The 12,439-nt window shown below is 39.7% G+C and overlaps 2 protein-coding genes across 5 annotated transcripts in view; both read right to left on the bottom strand.

Annotated features, from left to right (window-relative positions):
- LOC128684228 (dnaJ homolog subfamily B member 9) overlaps positions 1 to 12,439 on the bottom strand; it is a 49,976-nt gene that overhangs the window by 28,413 nt on the left and 9,124 nt on the right. The window lies entirely within an intron of this gene.
- Positions 2,477 to 12,435, bottom strand: LOC128684225 (protein N-terminal asparagine amidohydrolase-like). Its single transcript, XM_053770393.2, has one exon. The coding sequence runs from the start codon at positions 12,410 to 12,412 to the stop codon at positions 11,462 to 11,464; it is 951 nt and encodes a 316-aa protein (XP_053626368.2). The 5' UTR covers positions 12,413 to 12,435; the 3' UTR covers positions 2,477 to 11,461.

Genomic DNA, 12,439 nt, shown 5'->3' with positions numbered 1-12,439 from the left:
TGGCATCTTTTTTATTTTGCGTGAAATTGGCCAAATTGCCAATTTCTGACCACCATATTGGGTAGTCCAAATTAGTAAAAGGGAGGTTTCTTGTACTCAGCTGATAGATAAAATGGAGTTCTAAAGAAATAGCTATGAGTTTGGTCAACTGGAACAATGGAATTGGCTGAAAATTGGGCTCAAAGTCGGCGAAATCGCCGATACGCATATGTCGCCGAGACCGCTAACTTCGCGGGAGCATAATTCCACGAGTTTTCGACCAAATTTCGAACTTTTGGTGTCATTACCATCGGGAAAAGATTCTCTATCATTTCAAAAGAAAAAATAATTTTTTTTTTTTCAAAAATTGAGCGACATAGAATGACAATTTCAGAGAGGGGCCTGAAACAGTCAAAGGGTTAATGCCACTAGGACCAGCTGGAGTCACTGAAGCCCTGTCTCACAAAAAAAGTATCCAGAGCTTCGTCACTGTACAAGTTGCCGATATGGCTTTCAACAGCCTTGTCAGGGTGATGTTTCTCCATAAATCTTTCCATCCTACCCCACATTTCAAAAATCATCTTAATTTCTGAAGAAGGCAACTTCTTCCATCTCTCTTCCTCCTCCTCTGCAGCAATATTCTGAGCTGTAGTCTGTTGCTGTTCCAGCTGAAGATCTTGCAGCTCCTCAGTGGTTAGCTCTTCGTTGTGTTCCTCCAACTCTTCTACATCCTCCAAACTCACATCCCATCCCATGGAACTCCCCAATGCCACAATAGATTCCACAACTGCCATAGGCTCATCAGGGTCGGCCCCAAACCCTTCAAAATCCCTCGTGTGGACACAATCTGGCCACAATTTTCTCCAAGCAGAGTTCAAAGTCCTGGTAGTCACTCCCTCCCAAGCCTTACCTATAAGGCTTATGCAATGGAGAATACTGAAGTGATCTTTCCAAAACTGGCACTAGGAGCTTTCTTTCAAGCCATGGTAGCTTATTTAACAGTTGTAAGCACTAAAATGAATGGAATATTATGAAATATTTCCTATGAACAAGTGAGGGGACCGTCACTCACTGGTAAACAATGCCACAATGGCTAGGAAGGGAGTGCAAGGCGGCTCGGAGCCATGAGTATGCGTGCGGGACGAACAAATATTTGAGTCAAACGACGATTCGCGAGTCAATGTTTTGACGAAAATAATGTTGCGGTTTTCGAAAATTATGACTTTCGAGCCTTACGATTATTGAGGGTCCACTGTACAACACTTAATGCACCCAGGAGATTATTATATGGCATCAAAAGTATAGTGATTAGTGATTTTAATGAGTTCCTGCATGCCAGCACAGTGTTTAAGTATATGTAGGTACAGGTACACGCAAGTACAGCCTCTCCTCACTTAGCGATGTACTCGTTTACTGACGACTTGGACTTACGATGGGCTCTTTGACCAGTATTCATACCTAAATAATGTATGTTACAGCTGATTTCCTCTATTCTGTTTATAATATACAGTACACTACTGTATAAACATTCAAAAGTATGTATACCAGAAATGCTATAAATGGTGCAAAGGTGACATTAAAACAATATCAAAGATGGTTGACACAAACCCACTACCATTATAGTATGCTCCTCACTTACCGACGAGGTCTTAAGAATGGAACTCTGTCATTAAGTGAGGAGAGGCTGTATAATTATCAGAGTACATGTAAAATATGCAATAATTTTAAAACACTTGAAATTTTGGAAAATTTCCAGACATAATAGAGAAATGTGCTCATGGAGAATGTAAACAAAATGGGTGGGGCACGCCACATTAGAAAGACTGAGAGCCATATAGCAAGTTTTGGTCATAATTTAAAATCGCTGTATTATCGGAACACCGTAAAGCGGGGCCCTACTGTATATGTAAGAGACTGGCACCAACTATATTCCAAGGATTAATACCAGAATGAATATCAAGTTAATGCCACCTTAACTTCCACAATTAAAATGCTGCATAAAGTACTATACAAAAATTGGTTAAGATATGTAACCATGGCTACAGTATTAGAGTAATGAATTACAGTAACATGCTGAATGTGACTAAACACTTTCAGCTATTATATTCATATGCAGAAAAAAGTGTCACCTTAAAGATATACGTACTATAATGAGTTGCGAATCTGAAACTAACTTATGTGCATACACATTCAACCGACAGTCAACGTGACAAAAGATCAAGTATTTTTTCATCCCTGCTTTAATGCTCTGTGTTCTTTACCTTGGGTAACAATCCTTAAAGCAATAAGGTTATAGTAGTGCCAAAGAGGAATTGCATCTAACATCAAAATTCCATATTATGACGAATGGAAAAAAATAAAAAAAAACATGTAGTCACCAAAGCTTTGTATACTCCATAGAACAGTGTCAACTGCACCTGATGTGATAAAAGTAACAAGAGATTGGCATGTTAACGCTGCCATTAAAGCTCAGTGCTTGGAGAGATAAAAACCAATAAACAATGTCTTAAGTTTATTATTGGAAGAGGAGTTTGTAATAGTACAGTAAATTCTTGGCTAACAAGTTACATTCTTGAAAATCAGCATCTTATATAGTGCTAAGTGAAAGATCAAAGTTAGCAAACCAAGACTGTACTGTATTAAAAACATAGTCATCTCTACACTATGAGGTCTGGAAGATAATCATAAGAGGAAGGTAGCAACTGCCACAAGAACCTGTAGTAAACTTCTGACTGATTAGTTTTTTCTACCCTTGCAGCTCATCCTGGAGATAAGCTTCCTTCCTGTCAATTGCTTGTTCAACCAGGCTGCTGCTGGTAGCAGCATTCTGGCCCACATATCCATCACAGCCTGGTTAATTTGGCACTTGGCAGAGGTGGTGATTCAATGTTCTCATAAGTTTCTAAACTTCTTCTGGCAAAAAAGAGGATTTCAGTGCTGAAAAAACTGAGCTGTACTAAAAGCTGATGCCATAAAGTAGATTGTATTTATATACAATTTAAGAAGCTTAACAGTTCCCCATGAAAGACTAATTTTGAATTTTTAAAACAAGATGAATAAAAGGCAAACTATAAACACACAAATGAGTATGTGTTAAGGTAGGAAATGCAGCAGTGATAAGAGGAACAATGTCCTCAAGAATAAATGTTAATAGTGGTATGCACCAAGCACCTGTGCTTTACTCCTATTAAAAAAATTATTTTATGTAAATATTTTACCATTAGGAACGGAAAAATATATAAATTTCTTTGCAGAGGACTAAAAAAAAGCTTGTGCAAAAATAAATGAGATTTTTTGTTCAATATGGTTTGAATAAACACAGCAAATGGAGAGATGCAAGGATGACTGAATTTAATGTTGATAAATGCCATATATGTAATGGATTTAACCCTTAAACGTTTGCACTCATAGCGCTCCGACCTTGATTTTCTCCATAAAAAAAGAATAAAAATAACGTAGATCTACGTTTGGAGTGTTACGCAAGCGAACGTAGATCAACGTTTGGACAGTTTAAGGGTTAACATAAGTAAAAACAAACAAGAGACAAATTATGAAAAACTTGGGAATATCCTACAAAGGCAGGGGTGACCCAAAGAAAAATTCGCCATCATTCATTTAACCCCTACTCTGTCCAAACGCAGATCTACGTTTGCTCGCATAGCACTCCGAACGCAATCTACTTTTTTTACATTCTTCCTTATGGAGAAAATCAAGGGCGGAGCACTACGCGTGCAAACAGATCTACTTTTGGACAGTTAGAGGGCTAATCACCATATTGAAAGTGTGCTGACATTACAATTCAGATTACCTTCCAAGCTGCAACATCCAATTTCTCTTTTCCAGAATGAAGACACTGCTCTTCCCACCTCCAAGACTCATGCTCAGCCATCACTAATCCGGCAATCAGTTATCCGGTTCCATCAGTAACCTGGCACTAATTTCGGCTAGCATAATTTCAAATTTCATCATAATACTGACTCAGAAATTGTGCAGATGGTTGTAAATCCATAGCAGCAAGTCAGTGGAGGAGAAAGCAATGATGAAAATGAGGAAGATATAGCAGAAAGTTTCTATTGATGGGTTAATTAATCCAGCAAACTTACTAATCCCACACACTACAGGTCCCAATGATGCCAGATTAGTGATGGCCGACCTGTACATGTACAAGGTATACAGGCCTAGCTGACATCAATGACATACTACTATACAGAAAGCCACTTGCTATGCAGAGTATCTGGGGCAAATTGGGTCAGTTTTGTCCAAGGATGCAACCCACACCAATCGACTAACTCCCAGGTACCCATTTTACTGATGGGGAACATAGACGACCGCTGTAAAGAAACACGCCCAATGTTTCTGCCCTCGTTGGGAATCGAACCCAGACACTCACCGTGTGAAGCAAGAGCTTTAGCCACCAGGCCATGGGCCACTCCAACAGCAGGCCAATTGAAACCACTTGTCTCCACTCCTATCTAATATGTATACACAAGCCTATTGGATGCTCAATGCTCCTTTACCCACTACCTTCACCCATTCCTGGGACACCCTCTACCTTTCTTACCTTCCACCCAGATTAATACGCCCTCTACATCACCTTATCACCCTTCATCCTCTCCTCATGACCAAACCATCTTAACAACCTCTCCTCAGCCCTCTGAATTACTGAATAACTTTATATTTTTAATTTCTATAATTTGAATTTTCAGCCTGATATTCACATGACTGAAACATCAATCTCAACTGCCTCTAGCCACTTCCTTGCTGCACCACTGAAAACTCATGCCTTACACCTATAAAAGTGATATTACCACTATACTCTGGTACATTCCCTTATGTGCCTCTGTGGATCAACTTCTTTCTACAAATGCCTCAACACACTACCCATCCTCTTGTCTTTCAAAGATGCAGATGTTGACATGTCCACTCACAAGTATCTAAACACATTCACTTCTTCTATACAGTGGACCCCCGGTTAACGATTTTAATCCGTGCAAGAGGGCTCATCGTTATGCGAAATAATCGTTATGCGAATGAATTTTCCCCATAAGAAATAATGGAAATAAAATTAATCCGTGCAAGACGCCCAAAAGTATGAAAAAAAATTTTTTTTACCACATGAAATGTTAATTTTAATACACACAAACTGAAAAAGGCATGCACAATTAAATGACACTTACTTTTATTGAAGATCTGGTGATGATTGATGGGATGGGAGGAGGGGAGAGCATTATCTTCTTACTGTTTAGAAGGGGAATCCCCTTCCATTACGACTTGAGGTAGCAAGTCCTTTTCCGGGGTTACTTCCCTTCTTCTTTTAATGCCACTAGGACCAGCTTGAGAGTCACTGGACCTCTGTCGCACAACAAATCTGTCCATAGAGCTCTGTACCTCCCGTTCCTTTACGATTTGTCTAAAATGGGCCACAACATTGTCATTGAAATAGTCACCAGCACGGCTTGCAACAGCTGTGTCAGGGTGATTTTCATCTATAAAGGTTTGCAGTTCAACCCACTGTGCACACATTTCCTTAATCTTTGAAGTAGGCACAATGGATTCCACAACTGGCATAGGCTTCTCAGGGTTAGCCCCAAACCCTTCAAAATCTTTCTTAATTTCCATACTAATTCTCACCCTTTTTACCACAGGGTTGGCACTAGAAGCTTTCTTGGGGCCCATGGTCACTTATTTTCCAGAAACAGCACCGAAAATACTGTAATAATACGAAATATTCCGAGTGTATGCTTGGATGTTACCGCGGAGGCTGGCTGGTAAACAATGGGACGGAGCGGCACATGTGAGGCTGGCTGAGGGCACATTGGACGCGTCTCGGACGAAAATCGGTATGCGGGTTTTTAATCGGTATGCGGGGCAAAAATTTTGCGATAAAAGTAATCGTTATGCGGAAAAATCGCTATGCGATGCCATCGTTATGCGGGGGTCCACTGTACTCTCTTCCTCTAGTTTGAAATTGAATCTATAACTGACAAGGCATTCTATTACCATCATCCCATTGCTCTCTGTTTGTTTTTACTTCTTTCTTTTACATACCTTCCTAAATTTGCCCATCAACCTTAGCAACTTTTCTTTAGAATCCCCAAAAAGAACCATCTCATCAACAAAGTAAACTTCCACCACATATGCAACCCAACACAATTTAATCATGCACCTCTTCCAAACACCCAAGCATTCACATCTCGTACATCAATAAATATGCTAAAAACGTGGTAACATCATGCATCTCCACAAAAATCCTGCTTTCACTAGGAATTAGTGCACTCCCTCCCTCCTATATACCCTGAGTCTCATTGCATAAAAAAAATTTAAATGCTTTTAGTCACCTCCTCTTTCATACATTTTCAATATCTGTCACACGGCTCATCTGTCCACTGTTACATGTCTTTTCTAAATCCATATAAATGCAACAAGCAGCTCTTTACCATTATTTGCATACAGTTCGCTTATATGCTTCAATGTAAACGCTCGGGCTTCATATGCTATGAAGCAGTTGAAGAGTCTCGGGCCCACAACACCATAGGTGTCAGGGACCCAAGACTGTTCAACTGCCTCCCAGTATACATAAGGGGGATTACAAATAGACCCCTGGTTGTCTTCAAGAAAGCGCTGGACAGGCACCTAAAGTCAGTACCTGATCAGCCGGGCTGTGGTTCGTACGTCAGTTTAAGTGCGGCCAGCAGTAACAGCCTGGTTGATTAGACCCTGATCCACCAAGAGGCTTGGTCTCAGACCAAGACATGGGGCATTGACCCCCAAAACCCTCTCCAGGCAATCTCCAAGTAATCCCTTACCCTTCATAAATCCTCCCTGCTGCTCTACATTCCTACTTTCTTTATTACCTCTAACCCTTTCAATATAATAATTCTACTGTATACTATACCCAGTATACAAAACATGACTTTTTTTTATTAACACATTGGTCACTTCCCACCAAGGCAGGGTGGGAAATGGCCAGAGGCGTGCCGACACTACAGTTCAAAAACTGCAACATATGTCCACCCCTTCCTCAAACCACAGTCACTGTACTTACCATCTCCAAGACTCAAGTCCGGCTAACTGGTTTCCCCTGAATCCCTTTACAAATGTTACTTTGCTCACACTCCAACAGCACATCAAGTCATGAAAACCATTTGCTTCCACTCATTCCTATCTAACACACTCGTGCATGCTTGCTGGAAATCTAAGCCTCTCACACGAAGCAAGCCTCCTTTACCCCCCCCCCCACCTTCCAACCTTTCCTAGAATGACCCCCTACCCTGCCTTCCTTCCACTACCAATTTATATGCCCTCCAAGTTATTCTATTTTGTTCCATCCTCTATATATTTGAACTACCTTAACCCCTCAGCCTTGTGGATACCTTTTGTAACCCCGCACCTTCTCCTAATCTCCAAGCAATGGATTCTCTGCATAATTTCACACAATACATTGCCCTCAGACACAACATCTCCACTATCTCCAGCCTTCTCCTTGGGGCAACATTCACCACCCATGTGTAACATTAAACCCACATAAGAGTGTTGGTACCACTACACTATCATACATTCCCCTCTGCTTCCATGGAATCTCCCCCTATAATTTTTCCTTCTATTTGGTATACTTTTCCCTTATACAAAGGAACTATGCATGCTCTCTAATATTTGGAGGATTTATTATTAACCCGTAAACTGTCCAAACGTAGATCTACATTTTTTCAACATTCGAATGTAAAAAAAACTTTTCTACTTTTTTTTTTTTTGTTATATTTGAAAATATGTAAAAAAAACAGATCTACTTTTGGAGCACTACGCATGTGAACGTAGATCTGCTTGGACAGTTTAAGGGTTAACCCTTTGACTGTTTTCATCATATATGTAAGTCTTACAAGCCAGTGTTTTTTGACGCATTAAAACGCCAAAATCCTAGCGTCTTCAAATCAAACAGGAGAAAGCTGGTAGGCCCACATGTGAGAGAATGGGTCTGTGTGGTCAGTGTGCATCATATAAAAAAAAATCCTGCAGCACGCAGTGCACGAGAAAAAAAAACTTCAACCATGTATTTGGATTAAAACGCAGACTTTGGGGTGTATTTTTGTACAGCATTTATGGTTGTATTCTCGTTTTCTTGAAAGACATATTACAGAAACAGAGATTTTGATTGGTTTCATGATGAAAAGGACCTTGAAATTGAGCTCAAATTAGCGGAAATGTTCGATATTTGCAGAGGTTCAAGAGTAAACAAATGACATCACCATCCAACATATGTCCAACTGGCCATTTTAATACGCAGTCACGAATGGGTTGACATTATTTATACAATTATTCCAATAATGCAGTAGTCTGCATAACAGTAGATCTTCTATTTTTTGTGTAAATAAAATTTCAAAATAGAAAGCACGAGTAATATAAGAGGGGCCTGGAGACGTGGCTAATGAACAGAGAAAATGTTATTTTAGTGCCAGGAATGTTTGCATTGTTTATTCTGGACCCTATTTTGAAATTGGCATATTTTCTAATTTGCGTGAAATTGACCAAATTGCCAGTTTCTGACCACTTTATTGGGTAGTTGAAATCGGTAAATGGGTGGTTTCTTGTACTCAGTCGATAGAACAAATGAAGTTCTAAAGAAATAGCTATGAGTTTGGTTGAATGGAACAATGGAATTGGCCGAAAATAGGGTTCAAAGTGGTCGAAATCGCCAATGCGTATATATCGCAGAGATCGCTAATTTCGCGAGTGTAATTCTTTGAGTTTTCCATCAAATTTCGTACTTTTGGTGTCATTACCATCGGGAAAAGATTCTCTATCATTTCATAAGCAGAAATTTTTTTTTCTTGAATATTTTACAACACAGACACTTCAGGATTTGGGGTCGCAACAGTCAAAGGTTTAATAATAAAAAAATAAAAAAATCACCAGATAATATAAACAGAAATAGAAATGCCTGGTGGCTAAAGTTCTCGCTTCACACGGCGAGGGTCTGCGTTCAATTCCCAGCGCAGGTTGAAACACTGGACGTGTTTCTTCACGCTAGTTGTCTATGTTCACCCAACAGTAAAATGGATTGATGGACTGAACACATCGACTCCAGGCTGAGGGACTGATTACCTCAAACTCCTCCTCTCCTTACGCCCTTCTACTTTGTATTGGACTGATGAAGCCACTGTGTGGCGAAACGTTTCCTGAATAAAGATTCCCATATGTTGCATAAGTGTCTCAATCTTCAACTTGTCGGTTTTTCAAACCATTCATCACACAGTAAAATGGGTATCTGGGAGTTAGTCGACTGGTGTGGGTCACATCCAGGGACAATGATCTAATTTGCCAGAAATGCTCTGCATAACAAGGAGCTTTCTATGTAGTAGTATGTCACTGATGTCAGCTAGACCTATATACCATATATGTACATGTATTTGTAAGATATCATTATTCAACTGGCCAACTATCACAGGTATGCCAGTATGCAGTCTTCATGTATAGCCTTTAGTCATACAAAGCTTTACAGCCTCTGAGGAACATGCCTGTAGCTTTAGTATAGCCCTCTTCAAGGAGTAACCCCTAGCAACAGGAAAGATGAAGCAAAGAATAAAGACAAAATAGTGACTGGAACAGTACACAAATATCCTGGTCCAAGTCAGACCAAAACGTTTGTCTCCTACAAAGTGGCTATTTGTGTAAGGCAAAATAATCTAAATTTATCCTTCCATTCTCACCCCTTTTTAATAATCCCATTCTATTTTTCTTAGAGGTCTCCCAAAATTGCAACCAGCATCTGATATTTTTTTTTGGGGGGTAAGGGGCAGAGTATGGGGTGCTTGAAATTAAGCATTGTTCATTCCTTGAATACATACTGTTGGTGCACTATTTGGGGATTGTAAAAAAAGCATTTATTTATTATACTGTCCCAAAATATTATATTTAATTTTATTATCACACTGGTCGATTCCCACCAAGGCAGGGTGGCCCGAAAAAGAAAAACTTTCACCATCATTCGCTCCATCACTGTCTTGCCAGAAGGGTGCTTTACACCACAGTTTTTAAACTGCAACATTAACACCCCTCCTTCAGAATGCAGGCACTGTACTTCCCATCTCCAAAACTCAACTCCGGCCTGCCGGTTTCCCTGAACCCCTTCATAAATGTTACTTTGCTCACACTCCAACAGCACGTCAAGTATTAAAAACCATTCGTCTCCATTCACTCCTATCAAACACGCTCACGCACGCCTGCTGGAAGTCCAAGCCCCTCGCACACAAAACCTCCTTTACCCCCTCCCTCCAACCTTTCCTAGGCCGACCCCTACCCCGCCTTCCTTCCACTACAGACTGATACACTCTTGAAGTCATTCTGTTTCGCTCCATTCTCTCTACATGTCCGAACCACCTCAACAACCCTTCCTCAGCCCTCTGGACAACAGTTTTGGTAATCCCGCACCTCCTCCTAACTTCCAGACTACGAATTCTCTGCATTATATTCACACCACATTGCCCTCAGACATGACATCTCCACTGCCTCCAGCCTTCTCCTCGCTGCAACATTCATCACCCATGCTTCACACCCATATAAGAGTGTTGGTAAAACTATACTCTCATACATTCCCCTCTTTGCCTCCAAGGACAAAGTTCTTTGTCTCCACAGACTCCTAAGTGCACCACTCACCCTTTTCCCCTCATCAATTCTATGATTCACCTCATCCTTCATAGACCCATCCGCTGACACGCCCACTCCCAAATATCTGAATACATTCACCTCCTCCATGTCTCTCTCCCTCCAATCTGATATCCAATCTTTCATCACCTAATATTTTTGTTATCCTCATAACCTTACTCTTTCCTGTATTCACTTTTAATTTTCTTCTTTTGCACACCCTACCAAATTCATCCACCAATCTCTGCAACTTCTCTTCAGAATCTCCCAAGAGCACAGTGTCATCAGCAAAATATTATAAGTATCATGAAATTTTGCTTTAACATTGATTTTTGTGCATGCAGCAATAATTAGAATAGACTCTGAAACTTGTGCAATATAACCCACTGGCAATTTGAAACAAGACTGAACAGCATAAGCCTATCTCTACTTGGGTAACTACAATAGGTAATTACAGATGGACACAAAAATATTTATCATAAAGTTCCCAGATCCTAACAGCAGCAGCTTGCACTTGTTTTGACAGCAATGGAATTAATAATACAAGTTAATGCACAATTTTCAAGAAATATTTGATCAAGTAATTACAATTTTATTGCACTATTTTTATGCCATTACACTGTAAACAACATGCAAATTAATACATTAGAAGAAGTCCATAGATTACACATTCATATTTGTTAAACCTTAAACTTTCATTTATAAAGGCAAAATTTTGAAACTCGGTATAAAGCAACCGTGAAAAAAGGTAAACACAAACACCTCGATTATATCCACACATTTTACAGGTGAACATTTATTTCAAGTTATTCCTCACTCTCCTTCCCAATATTAATTTGTTTTATCATTGTCCCTGCACCGATTCCCAGATTCCATTTGAATTAATTATATACTTTTTAGATTTCTTGCCAGGAAAGAGTGTTTCCTGTGGGTTAGGATGATCCACAAAAATTTTAAAAACTTTCCTAAGATCCTGACAAAATTCAGGAGGCTCAACTTTTGGAGAAGTAGAAAAATTTCTTAATAACAGATCATCTGGAAGCTGAAGATATACATTGAACCAATCCATACCTGAATAATAAAAAGGATCAATACTTATTGTTCCAGAAAGATGGTCATATATGTCATACAATTTTTTGTCCCCAGAAATCCAGCGAGAAGCTGATCTGAGAGGCAAGTTTGGCTCGTGTGATTTAAAACATGCAGGAAATATAGATCCAGTCAACACTTCTACACCCACACCATATACAATTGGCTGTGGTCCACTGCTTCCCTCCATTGTGTTTAAACGACAGGTACACCACAAGGAGACTTTGAATAAACACTTATGACTGATCAACATAGCCAATATTTTCAATGAAAGATGTTCAGCTTCCTTTTTAGAGGCCTCTTTACTACCTTTCTCTGGCATATATCCTCCAACAACATACAACTGAAGTCCATCTAAACCTCTCTCAATATTTGTGATCTTCTCAACCATGGCATTAATGGCTGCCACTTCATTTTTACTACCATCAAAGTGAGCTACAGCAACAGTTCCAGCTGGGTGTCTGATGATAACAATGTGACAAGTAGTGGCACTATCAGAACCTATTATCTTAATCTTTGAATCTGTTCCAGGCACAACACCAAATTCACCTTGTGATATATACAAGGAAAACTCTGGTTCTACCACTTTCAAATTTTGGTGAGCAAAATTATATCCAGTTTCAACAATGCTAGGGTAATTGCTATAGAATTCATCTGTAGATTTCGGACACTTGATTAAGGCAACTCCTTCAATTACTATAACCATATCTCCCTATGTCAGAACGAATCATTC

This window comes from Cherax quadricarinatus, chromosome 4, assembly GCF_038502225.1.
Source record: "Cherax quadricarinatus isolate ZL_2023a chromosome 4, ASM3850222v1, whole genome shotgun sequence".
NCBI classification, from domain to species: domain Eukaryota; kingdom Metazoa; phylum Arthropoda; class Malacostraca; order Decapoda; family Parastacidae; genus Cherax; species Cherax quadricarinatus.
This window is presented reverse-complemented; position numbering and strand designations above follow the sequence as displayed.